The 20,168-nt window shown below is 35.5% G+C and overlaps 1 protein-coding gene across 1 annotated transcript in view; it reads left to right on the forward strand.

Moving 5' to 3' along the window:
• LOC110596451 (serine-rich coiled-coil domain-containing protein 2-like) overlaps window positions 1–20,168 on the forward strand; it is a gene marked incomplete at its 3' end in the record, with an annotated part of 100,834 nt that overhangs the window by 30,350 nt on the left and 50,316 nt on the right. The window contains exons 3-4 of the mRNA XM_021717072.1: window positions 4,068–4,230; window positions 16,579–16,774. Of these exons, the coding sequence (XP_021572747.1) occupies window positions 4,068–4,230; window positions 16,579–16,774 (359 nt within the window). The remainder of the gene's footprint in view (window positions 1–4,067; window positions 4,231–16,578; window positions 16,775–20,168) is intronic.

Below are 20,168 nucleotides of genomic sequence, written 5' to 3' on the forward strand. Positions count from 1 at the left end.
AGGGAATCCTCTCACCTCGGCCTTCCAAAGTGCTAGGATTACAGGCTGAGCCACCATGCCCAGCCCAAAACTCATTATGTTACAGAGCCAGTTTTTGGAAGGGGTGTCACAGGATTAGTAGAGTCAGCTTTCTGTTATGAGTTATGGACCTGGGTGGGGCCTCAGGTCCCTTCAGAGTACAAAGTATGAAAAATATCTCAGATACCACTCTTATGTTTTACAATAGATTCTACCTATAAAGCAAGTTTGGTGACATTGACTACTAATCCCTGAAGGCATTATAACAGTAGTACTGGACGGTATGAGAGAGGTGGGATCCCTGGAGATTGGAGCCACTTCTGTTCTTCAACCTCTGATTTTGTATCTATGCAGTCTTAGACCCATTGTTTAAGGGAGAATATGTTTATCAGCCTTGTAGGTAGCTTTCCCCCTCCCCAGGGTCAGGACATGAAGATAATCAGTTGCCCTCTACTGGAGTGAAAGCAAACCTATAAACAACAGATTTTTTTTCTTGTGTCGGGATCTCACTCTGTCATCCAGGCTGGAGTATGGTGGCAGGATCTTGTCGTTCATGGCTCACGACAGCCTTGATCTTCTGTACTCCGGGGATCCTCCCACTTCAGCATCCTGAGTAGCTGGGACTACAGGCATATACCACCAAGCGTGGCTAGTTTTTTGGTTTTTCATAGAGACAAAGTTTCGCTATGTTTCTTAGGCTGGAAGTGAACTCTTAGACTTGAATTCTCTTTTCCCGGTCTCCCTAAGTGCTGGGAGTACAGGTGTGAGCTATCATGCCCAGCCTTTTTAAATAGTTTTTACTGTGTGGCCTTATATTAATTTCACTAATTGTGTTTCACTAATTGGTTTCACTAATTGTGTTCAGGAATAACAAGGTTTATGATTTTTCAAAATAAGAACTTTTCTTCTTTTAAACCAAATTTCAGTTAAAAGCTTTCTTGATCTGATTGTAAAGCCTCGTATAAAACACATTTTCCCCAAGCTTTGTGATGTGTAGTTTCTCCATGTTGTCGTCATAGCCAGTTGTTAGTAACATATGGAAATATTACCTGTATCATCTTTTACCTTCTTAGGATTTTAAAGTTGTAAGAGAAATAATTTAGAATACTTTTGGTATCATTTTGTTCTTTATAAAGTTAGAAAAAATGATGATGATGATGAGTGTAAGACATAGGCATTCCCATATCCCATACTTTTCAATTAGCAATGTTAAGTTCTCTTCCCCTTGCCAGAAGACAAAAGTCCTGCTATTATCTCTGTCTCCTATGCATGTAAAAGGACTTTTATAATCTGTTGACTTTTACCTTCAGAGCTAGAGCCTTCCTTCAGAAGGCCGATATTTCTCGGGTAGGGGTTCTCAGCTCATAGTTAGGGCCAGGTTTGGCTTGTACCTGCATCTGGTTTTGATCAGTACATTGGGTTAAGCAATTTTGAATTGGGATGTCTTTAGGTTCACCAGTTTTTTTTTTTCATTTTTTATTTTAAAGATGTGGGGTACAATTCAATGTTAGGTATATATATGTTCATTATGCAGGTACCCTTGTTGATAAGGTGCTCCCCCCCCCCCCACAGCAGTTTCCCACTGCTGTCAATTTTGCCCCTGCCCTCCCTTGGCAGTTTCCCACTCTTCCAATTCCTTTCTTATTTATCACCAGTTCTTTCTTTAGTTTGCCACAGGCACCATAATTCTCTATGGTATTACCCATTCAGAAGGACTTATTTTCTTAGTCTTATTTATTTTGTTTTTTATTTATCAGATTCTAGAAACTGGTTTTGATGTATTTCCATTTTGTAATTTTGTTTGCTTTCGGTTTTCTTTATTTTATTTTTTTAATTGTGTCAAAGAACTCTTAATTTTTTCTAAGAAACAACTGCTAATGTTATTTCACATTACCTTCTTAGCATCCTGTTAAAGTATATAAACATTTGGTTAATTGGCTCCTCAGGTAAAAGTATAAATGTGGCACTTCCTGCAAAGCCTTAGAGCAATCATTCTCATAGAGTTTTAAGCCTACTCTGTCTCAATTTGAACATTAGTCTTTTGTGGTCATGGTGAATATTTGTTTCCAAATGTTATTTGCCATTATGCCCATGTTTGAGTTCAAGTTCCCATAAAGATTTTTCAATTTGGAGTTCATACAACTTTTAGCAAACACAAAAGTAGCACATCAGTTTCTGTGTTGTGATTGCCCACAACATTTAACTGACCTGTTTGTCTGGTTTGCTTTCTTCTTACTCTGTGTGCACTGTGCTGATAACATTTTAAGAACATATCAAGTGGTTCTTTTGACATTTCTTGTTTTGGGAGTGAGTAAAATTTCTCCTGCTTGAATTGAGAAAAAATAAGAATGCAGAACATTTAAATGTAGATGCAGATTTTTCCCTTGGCTGTATAGAGTTGTGTAAGCCTAAGTGATATTTTAATGCTATGTAGGAATACACAAATACAAATTTATAAATGACATTGCTAAAGGGCTAAACTAAAAACAATTTTAAACCTTCTTAAGATTATTTTTTAAAATTTCTTTTGCAGTCATAGTTTCTACTTCTGTTTTTTTCCTGCATTGTGGTCACCATGCCTTTATTTGTCAGATTTTCTATAGATGAACTTAAAAAAAATCTTGGTTTTTTACAGTAAGATAAAAAGAAATTATTTGAAATAATTTCAAATGTAAGCCTTCTTTTAAAAAATTAAAAAAATTTTAACTATAAAATATAAAACTATATTTCTCCCCCCTTAAGTTGACTGCTCTGATTAATGTAAACAAAATTTCAATGTCCTTTCAAAAAACATATAAATTGTTATACATTTAGAAAGGAATATATTAAAATGAGTTCAGTCTATATGAGAATTGAACATTTACACTTTATTTTAACTACATCATTCATCCTTTTTTGAAATGGTAAAGTATGTTTTATCCAATATAGTGTAATTAAACATCACGTTTCAAGATTGTTTTTGTTTAAGTGAAACTAGCTTAAATAAGTGAGCTCTTTAAAAATTGAGGAGTATGTTGATTTTTAAATAGGAATTCTGAACTTTCAAGACTTGAACTTTCTCATATAGTAGTTCTCCAACTAGAGAAACCTTTCCTGTTCCGTGGCTTGGGTTAGTGTTCAGCTGTATTTTTAGTAACAGTCCTAAGTCAGTAGCTATGTAAGCACTGAGCGAAGATGGAGTCACAGGGCAAACTGGGCTTGCTTCCCACAGGGAGGGCTGGGAGTTAAGCAGGAAGGAAGGCCTGCTCTGCAGTGCCTTGTGTGCAACTATGTCTGAGTAGGCAGTCGGCAACACAATGTTTCCCTTGTGCAAAGTAACTCTCTTAGTGAGTGCTCAGATATGTGAGGAAAAAGTATTTGGGTAAGTGAAGAAACTTGGGGTGTTTCAGAGAGATTCTTTTCGTGTTTTTGTGGTATTTGGATTTAAGGGAGTGTACTGTTTGTTGCTGCAAAGTACTGGCTTTGTTTTCAGTGGCATTTTAGAGTTTTGAACAAGCTCTTAACCGCAGGCAGATTGAAGCATTTTATTTTCTGAGAATGTGAGCTTAACTTAAAAAATGAGATTTGTTTGTGATGAAAAGTTAGTTTGTGCTTCTTGAAATCAGTGAAAATTAATTGTGGCATTCATTTTTAGGATGAGTTCTTTACTGGACTTTAAAAGTCTACTATTTCCTGTCATTTTCATTCTGAAATTAGAGACAACTTGTGATAGTGATGAAGCCATCTAAACTGATTTCTGGTGTTTAAAATGTATAATGTTGATTTAAATATAATATGCTTGTTTTAAAACAGTGTGGTAGTTAATTGTTTACTTAAGTGGCTGTGCTATAAAGGCACAATTCACTTAAGTTTGAATAATAGGTTCAGTTTTCACCAAAATAACTGATTATTCTGTAACTCTTGATTTTTGTGATTAGCTCACATAAATGGCTGGTATCCTTAGAATATTACTTTTATATTTTCAGCAGCATTTAATTATCAAGCTATAAGTAGGTAATCTTTATAGAGTATGCACATGTTTATAGTCTTTTGCTTTTGTATCTGTCTAGTGGAGTGTGACAATATGAACCGCTTTGATAGACCAGACAGAAATGTTCGGCAGCCTCAGGAAGGATTTTGGAAAAGGCCACCCCAGAGGTGGAGTGGACAAGAGCATTACCACCTCAGTCATCCTGACCACTATCATCACCATGGGAAAAGTGACTTGAGCAGGTGAGTACTGTTCTAACTTAGATTTCATTTGCTATTCTCTGATTAATTTTGAATTATAATTCTTCCCCTGAACCTCTCAAGAAGCCCTGTTTTGTTTGATTTTTAGAAGCACCAATAAACACTTCAAGTTATATGTGGTACTGACTGGCATAATAGGTCCAACTCTTTCTAAAACAATCTTTATTTTTTTGTTTGCTTTATTATAAATATAAATATTCTATTTATATTTGCTATTTGGATTTTAAGTTGTGGTGTGATTTTCTGATTCTCATTTGAGAACGATTAAATACTGACTTTATTAAAGGTTGTGGTTTTTCTAAATAATAGTATTTAAAATTAGTGTCATGTGATTTGTCTTCTTTTGCTTATATAGTAAGTTGAAATTTAAAAGTTTCACAAGTACTATTAGAAACAGAAGAACCTACTGTACAATGCTGGAAGTCTTTTCCTTTATGAAGTACAAGATAGTCTTTAATTTGACCAGATCTTATGTGTAATGGGACTTGGGATCAAAACCTGGCCTGGCACAGGTTAGCTTTGCAAACTTAGATAATTTATTTAACCCCTCTCTAGTTCATATTACTATCTGTAGAAGAGTTAATAGTACCTTTCTCTCAGTGTTAGAGGATAAAAGTGCCAGGAACCATGTCTGATTTATAGTAGGCACTCAGTAGAAGTTATTTTTTTTCACTTTCTCATCTCATTTTAAAGGGATTTGAGATGATTTTGGAGCACACTTTAAAATACAAATAATATGACTAGGATAAAGAAATGATGAAAGGAAACCTTATGGTCCCATATTATTCCTTAAGTGAGGAAAAAAATTGATTCTAAGATTCTTTGCAGCAAAAGCAAAGAATAAAATTTGATTCATTACAAGATACATAGCTTGCATAAGATAAAGGGTGTGTTTCTCCTGAATTGTTTGGAGAAAGAAACCTGAGTGAGGTTGTTTGTGTGAATTTTTAGATGGAGAAAACATAGTGATTTGGTGGACAGGCCTCAGCTTCCCAACGTAGAAATAGAAATACATTTCTTAAGTTTTTTTTTTTAAAGTTATGTTTTTCAGGGCAAACTGCCAAGAATTTCAGTCCAAGTGAGAAAAATAAGTTCCTCAGGGGATCATGGACCAATGAGGTGCAACTAAAAATCCTGTTGGTATAATTCAATGCAAAGATGTAATTGAGAAGATTTGGTAGATTGCTTAGAGTATATATTCTTCCAGGCATTATTTTGACTGTTTTTTTTCTCATATCTGAACTTTTGATAAGAAATGGACATCAGATAGTTGGCATTATCAGTCAAGAACCTGATGTAAGACAGTTTTCATTACTGATAATGAAAATTATACTTCTCTAATCTCTTATAGTTTATAAGAAGGTAAATTTAAGGCCAATTTATGAAAATGTATAAGTGTAATTAAAACAAGAACCATTGCTTGTTCTTAAGATTTGTTCATCTATTTAACAAACATTCATTGAGAAATATGGTGAACACTGTGCTAACTTCTCAAGCTGGGGTTGGATTTGGAGATGGTGTGAGAAGTGAAAACTATGGATTGATGATAATTTCTTGGAACATTGTGTTGAAGATGATAAAAATAATTCTGTGGTGAGTAAGCTCAGTAGGAGTCTTTGTGCTTATGAGTTGGTATAAGATTCATGTGCCTGTTCTATCCCATGTAAAGATGATTAGTGTATACTTCTTGCTGCTGGATATGCAGAGTCTGTGAGATAGACAGGAATGTAGACAGTTATAGTGTGATGTCAGTGCAGTACAGTGATGATGGATGTCTCGATAAGTTGATATATAAGGGACTCCAAGAGTGTACAACAGCTGTTTTTTGTTTAGGATAGTGAAGTACAAAGGAAGTTACTGTTAAACTGATTGTAAAAGTATGACTATGGATTGCAGAGGAGTGATTTCTATAGGAGATGAAAAAAGCAGCAGATACAAAGGCATGTATGAAAGAGGATGGCATTTTCAGAGATCTATCTTAAGTTTACCATAGCTGAATTGGGGTAATGAGTAGATATGATCTCTAACTCTAGATAGCAAAATGATCATATATGCAGTTTAAGATAAAGGGTGGCAAATTTCAGCTTAAAGTGAGGCTATTAATCAGACTGTCCAAAAAAAGGATTGAAATACCTGTAGGTAGTGGTAATCATATCTGTCCTTGGAAATGATCAAACTGAGGCTGTTTATGTAGTTACCTGTCAGAAAAGTTAAAACTGTGTTTCTTGGATGTCAGGAGGTGTAGAAAAGGGAGATTGCTTGGTCAAATGAGTAAGAGAATGAGCAAATTAAGTTTTTTTCCTTAAATAGTGGACTCCATTGTGTCTTTATGTGTAAATGTTATACTATGAATTTGCAAAAGATGATAAAAGATAAAATATGTAGCCATTTCCTAAAACATGTGATCACAAATCTTTTCTACACAGTGTATTTTAGGGGGCTGTATTGTTTGGATCATCCACACCAGTGATTATTAGTGAGGAGTCAAAAATACACCGCATTCTTAGGGATTGTTAATTTGACTTAGCATAGAGTTTCCCAGAAGTTGGGCTGAGGCACACTGGTTTGTTGTGAATGGTTATAGGTTGACTAGTTTATTGATCCTCTCAAGATTTGAGGCGGTTATGCTGGATTTGACACATCTAGATCCCCCAGAGTTAGTTATGGTATGGGTGGTACAAAAAGAAACCTCCTTTGAGACAAGCCTTACTTCAGCATACCTTAAAGCTACTCTTTTCACTAAAATACTGCATATGCAAAAGTCCTTCTTCCCATTCAATAACTTCTTGAGAGTTGATTTTCTTTCCTTTCTGTCTCTTAACTACCATTATTGTCATGATTAATTATAGGATCTCGCCTTATGCATAAACTTGGAGTGTTGGGAAAACTGGTAGTTAGGAACTACTGATCTACATTCACTCATGTTCTCATCATAATTTTACTCTCTCTTTTCACCTGGCCCAATCATCTACTCTTCTTTTCTCCCTGGACCTTCTTTTTTTCTATACCTTGTTACTATGCTATCCATAATTCTCTAATATTCTAACAAACTCGCTTTCTTGATCTCTTTACCTACATTCTCCTGATGGTAACTGAAACCTAACTCTTTCCCGATAATATTTTTACATGAAGAATTCTGATTTTCCAGTCACTCTAGGACTTTACTCTTCAGAAATGGGGTCTTTGTCCTCATTCCTCATTGTCACTTGTGAAGGAAGTTTTAAAGTTTCATTTCTTGGGACTTAGGGCCTTTGGCAGTATCAATTTCTTATTGGTCCCTACTAGCAGCTCGCAAAAATCTTGGTCCTTGGCTTACTTTTCTCCCTCATTATAAGTTTCTCTGTAGTCCTGAGTGGCTCCATTGTTCACGTAAATGATTCGTTTAACCGTTTGGCTCCATCATTCTTTAGGATTTTTCTGTATACAAGATAGGTCATTTGAGAATAGTTTTACTTTTTTCTTTCCATTCTGATTACTTTTCTTTTTTTCTTTTGCATTATTACTTTGGCTAGAACTTCTGGTACTGTGTTGAATGGGAGTGGCCAGAACCAATAACTATGTCTTGTTTCTGATATTGGGGGCAAATGTTCAATCTTTTGCTGTTAAGTATTGCTAGCTGTGGGTTTTTCTTAGATACTCTTTATCAGTTTGAAGAATCCTTTCTATTCATGGTTTGTTGAGTATTTTTATCATGAAAGGGTGTTGAATTTTGTCAATGCTTTTTCTATATCTATTGAGGTAATATTTTTTCCTTCATTTTGTTAATACAGTGTATTATATTGACTGATTTTCAGATATTGAACCAACCTTGCATCTCTTGGATAAATCTCACTTGGTATGGTGTATAATCCTGTTATATGTTGCTAACTTTGTTTGCTAGTATTTTGTTGAAGATTTTTGAGTGTATATTCTCAAGAAATACTGGTCTGTAGTTTACTTCAGATACCTTTGACTGTTTTGGTTTCAGGACCACATAGATTGAAGTAATCATTTAACTTTTCTTGGGAAGAGTTTGTGAAGGATTTTTATTAATTCTTCCTTGAATGTTTTATAGAATTCACCAGTGAAGTTATTTGGACCTGGGCTTTACTTTGTGGCATGTTTTTTGATTACTAATTTAATCTCTATAGATGTTCTGTAGATGTCTGTTAGGTCTTGTTGGTTAATAGTGTTGCTTTAATGTTCTATTTCCTTGTTGATGTCTGTTTAGTCGTTCTGTCCATTATTGAAAGTGAGGTAATGAAGTCTCTAACTTAACTATATCTTATGGGGAAGATATGCTAGCAGCAAATGCTCTTATTTGTTTATTTATTGGGGAATGTTTTAATTTTTTCTTTATTTTGAAGGATAGTTTTTTGCTGGATATGGACTTGGGTGACAGTCTTCCTTCTAATATTTTGACTCCCATGCTCCCTGATGAAAAATCAACTATTAATGTTATTGACCATGCCTCCCACATGATGAGTCTCCCTCCTTTTGGTTGCGTTAAGGAGTTTCACTTTTTCTTTGGCTTTCTTTTTTTTTTTTTTTTGAGTTGGAATCTCACTCTGTTGCCCAGACTGGAGTGCAGTGGGCACTCCCGGCCACCGCAGCCTCGACCTGCTGGGCTCCGGCGATCCTTCCGCCTCAACCTTCCAAGTAGCCAGATCTACAGATGCACACTACCACGCCCGGCTAATTTTTTTGATTTATTGTAGAGATGAGGTCTCGCCAAGTTGCCCAGGTGGGTCTCAAACCTGTGGGCTCAGGAAATCCACTCACCTCGGCCTCCCAAAGCACGGGATTATAGGCTAAGCCACCGAGCCCCGCTTTCTTTGGCTTTCAACAGTTTAACTGTGTGTCTAGGTTTGTTGGTCCTACCTGAAGTTTATTGAGCTTCTTGGATATGCAGATTTAGGTTTTTCATCAAATTTGAGAAGTATTTAGTCATTAATTCTTCAAATTCTTTCTATCCCTTTCCTTCTCCTGTTTCCTCTTCCCCTCCCTCTCCCTACTATCCTCTGTCTAGTTAACTAAGGGAATAAATGAGTATCATTCCTTGCTTGTCACAAAAAAATTTGAAAATATGAGTACAAATAATGTGAAAATTAGTCAAATCAGATTTTACTCTCTCCAGGATTTGTTGTTGTTACTGCTTTTTTGTGGTTATATAGTGAATTTTCTGGACTAATTCTGTAAAGTCTGTATTTTTAAAAATATTGAGGTCTTTGCTTAATTTGCTTAGTGGTCAGTTAATGATTGGACAGAGAGTTCCTTGAGTGCCTTAAACCATAAGTCTCCCAGTCTCACCAAGGGATTCTGTATGTGTGCTTGGTATACCTTCAGCACCCTGATAAGTAGTTTGCAGCTTTGCCTTGGCCTTCACTCTCTACTTGCTTAGATTCTCAAAGGCAGCAAAAGGTGGAAGATTAAGGCCTTCTTGGGTATTTCCTTGCCATGTACAGAGCTTATATGTCTGTATGGTCTTCTCTATTCCCAAGAGTATATTGGAGCATTTCAAAACCTCTTGTAAACATTTCATTCCTCAGGTTTTCTTTTTAATTTTTTTTTTTTTTGTAATCAGCTTCTTGTTTGTCCTGATTGATAATCACCATCTCAGGTAGCTAAGATTTTAAGCAATTGCCACTTTTTTTTTTTTAACAAACAGATTAGGGTTAGGCAACTGGACAAGCTCTGATTCAGATCAAATAAAAGAACTTCTAAGAATGAGCCTTCTCTAGGGAGCTGCCAGTCAGGTTTTCAAATAGTAACAGTTTTTTTTCGGAGTACTGCTTTTCTGAAGGTTCCAAGCCAATTTTGTCTCTCCTCCACCCCTGATCCCTAGTGACAGCTGGATTTCGCAGGTGCCATGCTTGTAAGACTCTTGGTTCTTAAGCTACACAGAGCTAAGGAGATGGGAACAGCAATAGGATACATTAAAATATCATAAAGCTTGCTATTCTCACTGAGAGCAGTTTTTATTGATTTAAATGCTCTTTGGTTGTTGCAAGCATTTGATTGATTTCTAGAGTTTTGAAAAAGTTGATTTTGACAAATTTGCACAGTGTTCTCAGTGCTTTTATGCCGTTATGAATATACTTCTCTTCCTTTAGTCATGCTGCTTCCCAGCACCTTTTAAAAAGTAATACATTTTATTTTTATAACAGTTTTAGGTTTATAGAAAAATTGGGCAGAAAAGTACAGAGTTCTCATATACTTTCTCTCATATATATAATTTCTTCTTTTATTAACATCTTGCATGATTATGGTATATATTTGTTACAAGTGATGAGTCAATAATGATACTTTATTGTTAACTAAAATACATAGTTTATATTTGAGTTCACTTTGTGTTGTATATTCTATGGGCCTTGACAGATGTACAATGGCATATTGTTATCATTAGAGTATCATAAAAAATAGTTTCACTGACCTTGAAATTCTGTCACTTATTCATCCTTTTCTTTCTTTCACCAAACTCCAGGCACCCGGTTTTTGTTGTCGTTGTTGTTGTCGTTGTCTCCATAGTTTTCCTTTTTTTTAGAATGCCATATAGCTGTAATCAGACAGCATACAGTCTTTTCAGATTGATTCCTTTCACTTAGTAATTTGCGTTTAAAGTTTCTCTACATCTTTTTGTGGCTTGACATCTCATAAAAAAATTACTGAATAATATTGCATTGTATGGATGTACTGTACCACAGCTTACTTATTCATTCATTTAATAAAGAACCTCTTGATTGCTTTCATGTTCTGACAACTATGAATAAAACTGTGTGGGCATAAATTTTCAACTAATGTTGGTAAATATCAGGGAACAATATTGCTGGATCATGTGTGAAATATATGCTTAATTTGGCTATAAACCGCCAAACTGAGAGCTTCTGTTGCTGCTCCATAGCCTCACCAGCATTGGGTTCTGTGCTTTGGGCATTAACTGTTAGGTATGTAGTGATATTTCATTGTTTTAATTTGCAATTACCTAGTGATATATGATGTTAAACATTTTTCACATGCTTATTTGCCTTCTGTATAATATTCTGTGGTGATGTGTCTGTCCAGATCTTTGACCATTTTTAAATTGGGTCATTGTTTTATTATCATTGAGTTTTAAGAGTTCTTTGTATATTTCAGATATCAATCCTTTATCAGATATGTTTTGCTAGTATTTTCTACTAGTCTTGTGTCTTTTTTTTGTGTGTGTTGGAGTCTCACTCTGTTGCTCAGGCTGGAGGGCAGTGGCATGCTCCTGGCCACCGCAGCCTTGACCTGCTGGGCTTCCACCTCAGCCTTCCGAGTAACTGGAACTACAGGCATGCGCTACCACACCCGGCTAATTTTTTGATTTATTGTAGAGATGAGGTCTCACCAAGTTGCCCAGGTGGGTCTCGAACCTGTGGGCTCAGGCAGTCGACTCACCTCAGCCTCCCAAGGGCGCGGGATTACAGGCTGAGCCACCGAGCTTGGCTAGTCTTGTGTCTTAGTGTCTTATTCTCTTAGTGGTGTTTTTTGCAGAGCAGATTTTAAAAAATTTTTTGAATTCCAATATCCATTTTTGTGTTTATTGGGTTGCACTTTTTGTGTTGTATCTAAAAATCTCATTGCCAAATCCAAGGTCACCTAGATTTCCTCCCTTTTTATCTTATAGGATTTTACAGTTTTGCATTTTACATTTAGGCTTATGATCTGCTTTGAGTTAATTTTTGTGAAAGATTTAGAGTCTTTTAAAAAATGTGGATGTCCAGTTGTTCTATACCTATTTGTTGAAAGGACTATCCTTTCTCTATTGAATTGCCTTTGCTTCTTTGTCAAAGATCAGTTGACTATATTTATGTGGGCCTATTTCTGAGCTGTCTGTTGTGTTCATTTGATCTGTTTGCCTTTTCTTTCACCAATACCATGCTATCTTGATTATTGTAACTTTATATAGTAAGTCTTGAAGTTGAATAGTAATCCTCTGACTTTCTTCTTGAATATTGTGTTGGCTATTCTGGGTCTTTTGCCTGTTCTCGTAGAACCTTCAGAATCACTTTGCTGATATCTGCAAAATAACTTGCTGAAATTTTGATTGGGATTGTGTTGAATCTAGCATGAGAAAATATAACCATGAACATAAAGATAAACATATTTAACTCTTAATATGCAGTTTTTATTAATGGTAAGAAAAGAAATACTAAAGATTTTATGAAATAAAAATTGTAACTCAGATTAGGTAAGAAGTGAAGAAGAAAATTTTTTCTTACACAGACATACACACACACACACACACACACACACACACACACACACTCTCACACACATAGAGACAAACGTCTATACTCACCAATCTAACCTATGAATCACCAACTTAAAATGGGCACAGAATCACACATCTTAGTAATCAAGAAATTCTTTTGGAAGTGGAAAGAATAAAATTATTTATAAGAACATGGAAGTAGCCATATAATTTGGGGAAGTTTCTTTAAAATGACAATAAATAATTATTCAACTATATGATTTTTTAGGCTCGTGGGTTGAATATCAGGTGCTGCTACTGTATGTGGATTCAATTTAAGTGAGTAAAAAAGGTTCTCTTCAGGGTTCTTTTCTGTAGTTTGTCTACATCCTATTCCTTTCCTTTTGAATTTATTGGTGATACTTAGAGAACAATGTTAAATAATTAGTGATGGTAGGCATGTATTTATCATGCTTTTGTAACCACTGAACTCATTTTTGCCTTCACTCATATGTCTGTTAGTTCAGTTCCTCATATCTACCAGCTTCCCAGAGCTGTGTTTGGACACACAGGATCTAACTCTGCTAGCATTTTGGTGTGTTCATACTACAGCAGCTTACAGGCTTCTGTTGCTTTCACTACCTAATTTTTGTGCTCGAAATTCATGATTGTCAAAATGTGTACAAGTACAAATTTATACCTGTCAAGTTAATGGGTATTATGGCCGGTAATCCGTCTTTTGTCTCATGTTTATTTCTTTACCCTCTTTGCATGTTTGCCCCTGGATTTGTGCCATCAGTCTTGGAAAGTTATTTTACCTCCCATTCTGTTTCTAAGATTCATTTTCTCTTATGTAAACTGTATTATCTCAAAATCTGAAATCTCAAAATCACCACTATCTTTCTGTCATATGTTCCCCCTCACATCTATCTTCATAGTCTCCTTTTATTTTCTGAAAATAACCTCTGTTACACATTTGCTTTCTGTTTGTTCCATCTTTGTCTCTTTCTGCCTTTTAACCTTCTCAGTTATATTCTTTTTTTCCCATCAAACTTCAAATGTTCCTTTAATGAGATTTTATGTTATTTTTAACTTATTGTCAGATGATTTAGCAGTAAATAAACATAGATACAGAGCAAATGTGTCAATATTTTAACCGTCAGTACATATAGGTAAACGGTATATGGTTGGTTGTTTAATTTTAGTATTCTGACATTTCAGTTTTTAAAAAATTTCAATATAAAGAAGTTGGAAATTATTAATGATATAATAGTTATTTGTTTTTTATTTGGCATTTACTATATATCATGTACTATTCTATGCACTTTAATGTATTTCCTCATTTAATCCTACTTAACCTAAGGATATAAATGCTGTTATTATTCCCACCTTATAGATGAGGAATTGAATCATAGAGGGATTAAGTAACTTGCCCTATGTGTTATATAGCTAGTACATGATAGCTGAATTTGAACTTACATGATCTGTGCAGTTAATGTAAACATGAATAAGATATGGCTCTGTTTTCTTTTCTTTTCTTTTTTTTTTTTTTGAGTAGGAGTCTCACTCTGTCATCCAGGCTGGAGTGCAGTGGCATGTTCATGGCCACCGCAGCCTCGACCTGCTAGGCTCAGGTGATCCTTCAGCCTCAGCCTTTCAAGTAGCTGGAACTACAGGTGCATGCTACCATGCCTGACTTATTTATTTATCCTTAGAGATGAGGTCTTACCAAGTTGCCCAGGCTGATCTTGAACCCCTCAGTTCAGGCAATCCTCTTGCCTCGACCTCCCAAAGTGCTGGGATTACAGACTTGAGCCACCGTGCTCTGCCTGGTCTGTTTTCAAAGGATTTACAATTCAGTTAGAGTTGATAGGTATATAGATTTCTTTAATTTGTGGTGTAAAATAAAGTAAGGATCATGAAATGGTAGTTTTATCTAGTGAGAGGATCAGGAAGAGCTTCTGAAGAAAGTAGCATTTCAATACTAGGAGAAAATACAGGTTTAGAGTTTTGAATCTCATGATGAAGATATTAGAAATACAACCATGAACTTTGTTCAATAGGTAGAGAACATTGAGAGTTAAAGAACTATGGTCCAAAAATATTAAATATTTTCAATTGCTAGTTCAGACAGGATTTAAACCTAAATCCAAAGCCATAGCTGGCTTTTTAGTTGATTGCGGTTTTTCTAGATGTCACTTCTTTGTTCCCATATTCGGTTTGTGATCAGGCCTTGTTGTCTCTTCCCTTCAAGCATTTTAAATTCATTAGTTCCATACATTTGGTTCATATTTATATTAACCAAATATACAAGGGCCCAGGACCCCTCCAAAATTGGAATTATCTTTTGGAGGTTGGGCCCCTTGTAGTACACTTGGAATTTGTTACTCTGGATCAAATAATCAACCAAAGTTTTTATCTCGAAGTTTTGAGAAAGTATCATAACAATTTGTGGAAAAAACGTCCTGAGTTGTGGCAAACAGTGACTGCTTCTTCTACCATGAAAACCTACATTCCCACACCAAGCTGTGTTCAGCAGTTTTTAACCAAAAACAGCATGACTCCTGTGCCCCACCTTCCCTGCCCCCAGCGACTGTTTTTTGTTTGCCTGAATAAAAAAAGTCCTCAAAGGAAAACGTTTTGCTCATGTGGAAGAGATGAAACAGAACAGCAGAAGCACTAAAAAAAATTAGCATTCAAATTGATGAGTTCGAAAACTGTTTTGGGCAGTGGAAAAAGTGTCTTGATAGGTGTGTTGAATCAAATGGAGAGTACTTTGAAAGTGACTGAAGTTTTTTTATTTTTTTATTTTATTTTATTTTTTGAGTTGGAGTCTCACACTGTCGCCCAGACTGGAGTGCAGTGGCCGCTCCCGGCCACTGCAACCTCGACCTGCTGGGCTCAGCTGATCCTTCTGCCTCAGCCTTCCAAGTAGCTGGAGCTACAGGCATGCGCCACCACACTCGGCTAATTTTTTTATTTATTATAGAGATGAGGTCTCACCAAGTTGCCCAGACTGTTCTCCAACCTGTGAGCTCAGGAATCCTCTCACCTCGGCCTTCCAAAGTGCTGGGAATATAGGCGTGAACCACCGTGCCCAGCCTAACTGGGACTATTTTTAATGTGATTGCTTCCAGATTGTAATTCTACATTTTCATTATGGTTGAAGTTTAATGCATCATGATTTCTGCAAGTTTAGTGCATTATTAATTTAACTTTAATTCTGGTATGTTAAAATAGCCATTATATTGGAGAGAATACTTTTCAGTATGTTATTTAATTATTGAGATTTCACATATGTAAGTTCTTGTATGTAAGTTCTTGTTTTAATTTAAGAACCAACTGGAATTGTGTGTAATGTGAATACAGTAGTTTTAAAATTGTTGTAGCTATGACTTTTGCTTAAAACATTTTTTTAACTCTCATGAAGCACATTAACCCTAGTTTTTTTTCCTCTTATTTAGCATGTATGTTATTGTATGAGACTGAAGGGAAGTATAAATTTTTTTAGAGTAGATTTTTTAATGCAATATAAGATTAGAATCTATGTGGTGTATGTAAGACTTTTATAAAAGCTTATTTAATCTTTATTGGAAAACATGATTTATCAATAATGTAAAAACAAAAAAGAAGAAATAATAATTCATCTGTCTTAACGATCTGTTGGCAGTTTAGGAAATGGGAGTTTAAGGATATGTACAAACTGGAAATGAATATGGGTAGCACAGTGATGGACTGAAAAAGGTATGTAGTTTAAGAGGTCAAGCAAAGTGAAAAACTAAAGAGCAGACAATCAGTGCAGAAAAGGGAAAATAAGTATAATTTTTCCAGACAAAGTCTTCCCAGAATATTTTATTTCTATTCTGGTTCCTAAGAAAGAAGGTTTATTCATTCAGTGTGTGCAAAATACACAAAGGGTGGGAAAGGTACAGAAGATAATTGTTTTTATGACAACTGATTTTGAGCTGATTTTGCCTTTTGTGGAAATATACCCAGTGACTGAGGTGAGTAAAACTCAGAGACTTTGTGGTAATGATAAATGGTTTGTAATAATAACTGCAATAATTTTATTACCTTCATCTCTTTCTGAAATTGTATATATCTTTTTTCTCCACCTTCTTCACCTGCCCATCCAGAGCCTCTCCCTATAGAGAATCTCCTTTGGGTCATTTTGAAAGCTATGGAGGGACTCCCTTTTTCCAGGCTCAGAAGATATTTGTAGATATACCAGAAAATACAGTGATACTGGATGAGATGACCCTCCGTCACATGGTTCAAGATTGCACTGCTGTAAAAACTCAGTTACTCAAACTGAAACGTCTCCTGCATCAGGTGAGTACATAATGAATGTTTCCAGCTCTGATGTTTTGAAATTGAAAATGAGTTGGATTTACTGTAAAAAAAAAATTACTTGGGTTTCTAATATCTGTTTAGATTCCTATTGAAGCAATGCTTGTAAATAATATAAAATAGAAACTTTTGTGAAAAAAACAAAACAAAACATAGGATTTTGCATAATGGTCTCAATTCACAGTCCCTGGCATTTATGAGCTGTGTGGCATTTGGTAAGCCAATCTCTGCTTCTGTTTCCTTATTTTCATAGTATCTACATTGTAAAGTTGTTGAAAGAATATAGTTTCTGATTTAACAGTATTTACATTTAGCACTTATAGACAAGGTCAGATACACAGCAGAAAATGAAGGAAAAAGTACTAATTTTAAATTATAGATCCCTTTTGTTTGGTTTAAAATTTATAATTGTATTTTATACAATAGTCATGTTTAGCTTAAAACTATTATTGAGAAAGAACAACCTGACTTCTCTCTGTTCCTCAATGTCCTTTCTGGGTCACCTTCTTCATGGTTTTATGTTTTAGCCTCCATGAAAAGGGACCAAGTCTGAGAATTCCTGGTAGCCATCAAAACCAAATTGGTGGTATATCCTCAGGAAAGGCTAACTGAAGTGGAATCCAGCTCTTGTGTTAGAAATTATGATTAGTATGAAAATTCTGTTAAAGTTATGTAAGTTGTTCTATATTGCTCAGTTATAGATTTTCTGGACTACTCTTCTCCATTCTTATGGATATTTGACTACTTTTTGAAAAGAAACTTTTCTGTGCTAAGACTGGGAGCAAGCATTAGAGTGGAGAATCCTTTTGAATTGTTAGACTTTTTTTTGAGACAAAAAGAGATTCCATAATTGAAATATTCAGACATAGAGCTTACAACTTAGTTTAACCATAACTCCATAACTAGGAAATAGGCTTTGATGTATAGTGTTTTGTTCCTGTCGGATCTGGGAAGAAGGTTTTCTGATCAAGAGCTTCAACGTCATAGGAAAGAGGATATAGGAAATGATGGGAAATGGCTAAAATATATTAAATATCTACTGTGAGCCAGCCATTATACTAGCTATACCATGGATCCTCTTTTGTCTCTTGAGTATATTGCCCTGAATCATGAAGCATGATTAAATATCAGCTAATAATACTTGACCACCTGTAATAATGAAAGAAGGAACATAATTCAGGCAGGAGTAGATGAATTGGTAAACAATGGTTAGAACCATAAAAATAAAAGCATATTTTTTGAGGTACTTTGTGTAAAGTTGTAAATCTCTTAATGGTTCCTTTCTGTCATTATGACCTCTGAAATCGTAGTACACACTGATCAAATTGACGTTTTGTTATGCAGTGAAAACAAAATTATGAAAAAGAAAATTGCAGTCTTTTCAGGGCCTCTTTTTTTTTTGAGACAAGTCTCACTCTGTCATCTAGAGTACAGCGACACAATCATAGTTCAATGCAGCCTTGAACTCTCTGACTCCTGGGCTCAAGGGACACTCCTACCTCAACCTCTTGAGTACCTGGGATTACAGGCACATACCATCACACCTGTCTGATTTTTGTTATTATTTTGTAGAGTTGGTATCTCACTATGTTGCCCAGGCTGGTCTTGAACTCCTAGCCTCAAGGGATCCTCCTGCTTTGACCTCCTTAAGTGGTAGAATTACGGACATGAGCCATGGTGTCCAGCTGGGGCATCTTTAAACTTTCCCAAATTCTAACAGAAGTTAAAAGCTGAATGAGTACATGATTTAATATAATTGCCCTTTTACTTTTTTTTCTTTTTACTTAATTGAAAAAATATCAATGTGATATATAAACATAGTTTTGAAAAAATATGCGTACTATCCAAAGAATTAATGAAAACACAGTATTTCTGACCCCCTCCTCACCTCAGTCAACCTGTTCTATTCTGTCCAGAGCTTCTCTAGAGCTACCATATAGAAACTTCCTTGTGCCATAATCTGTTCATTCCTTATTCAAACTTCAATTAAAATGTAGACTTCAATTAATTCCCACATTTTTAACCTTAAGGGGTCATACACTTATCTTTCTTTGTATCTGGTAAAACAGATGATAAAAGAATAAGAAAGGAAGGAGCCAGATAAATTCACAAGGCTGGACATTCAGTAGGAAAAGTAATGAGATCTCTTTAGCTTATTACTGTTCTAAAAAGATTGTGGGAGAAGGCGACAGTGCTGCATTGAAAGAAATGTAAAGGACAACTATATCCAGTGTGAAACTTTAAATTGGATGTTGATTTGGACAAACCAGCAATAAAGAACATTTTGGGGTAGTTGGGGAAATTTGAATATGGCCTATTTAATAGCTGAGATGGAACTTTACAGAAACAAAAAGGTGGAGATTCTTGACTGAATAAAGCAGGTTATAAAGTAGCATGTACATTGTGATCATTTATATTTCTATATCTATCTACATTTATATATCCCTCCAGAAGGATATGCTCTGTTAATAGCAGTGATAACTGGATAAGAATGTAATTTCTTTTTCTGTGTTTTCTTTTAATCTACATTTTTTAAATTTCTAATTTTTCACAACCACATTTATTGTTTCTGGAAAAATAAAATATTTTTTAAAAAGTATACATTCTATTCAAGGATGAGTTAATAATTGAATCTGGTTAAAACGTAGAGTGCTAGAGAAGAAGCAGGAGGAATAGATAGACTGAGGGCAGGTTATCTAGGGCTTTGTGTGCCACAAAAGGAGATAAGTCACTTGGCCAAATTGGTATTTGAAAAAGATTACTTGAAGGGACCTAAGGAAAATAAAAAGCAGAGAGAATGAGTTAAGTCATAATATGTAGGAGGCTGTTACAGACATCCAAATTTCAGGCTAAAGTTGTTAAACTTAATTGCTTTAAAAACAATTTAATTTTAATGCTTCATCCATGCTTGTATCTTACAGAGTAATGTATGCAAAACTCTACTATAGTGGTCATGTTTTTGTATGCTGGGCATTCCTCTAGATTTTCTCATACACATTATTTCCAGTCCTTGAAAAGTAGGTGATACTGGCTTCATCTGATAGTTGAAGGTGAGGCTCAGACAACTAATAAGTGGTAAAACCAGGATTCTTTTACCCCACATGTATGACTCCAAGGCCTCTTGCACACAGTGGTGTTCTAGGAGATACTTTGGAGGATAACAGGGAGAGGAGAGAGTGAAGATAGCCTCCAGCACTTCTTACCATAATTTATGTTCCCTTGGCTAAACTCAGGCAGTGACATCTTTATTTTATTTAGTAGTTTTCTGTTTAAGAGTTCACTTGAAGCCGGGCTCGGTGGCTCAGCCTGTAATCCCGCGCCTTTGGGAGGCTGAGGTGAGTGGATTCCCTGAGCCCGCGGGTTCGAGACCCGCCTG

The sequence above is a fragment of the Carlito syrichta genome, unplaced genomic scaffold (genome assembly GCF_000164805.1).
Source record: "Carlito syrichta isolate Samal-C Ts95f unplaced genomic scaffold, Tarsius_syrichta-2.0.1 Scaffold309262, whole genome shotgun sequence".
In the NCBI taxonomy this organism is placed as follows: domain Eukaryota; kingdom Metazoa; phylum Chordata; class Mammalia; order Primates; family Tarsiidae; genus Carlito; species Carlito syrichta.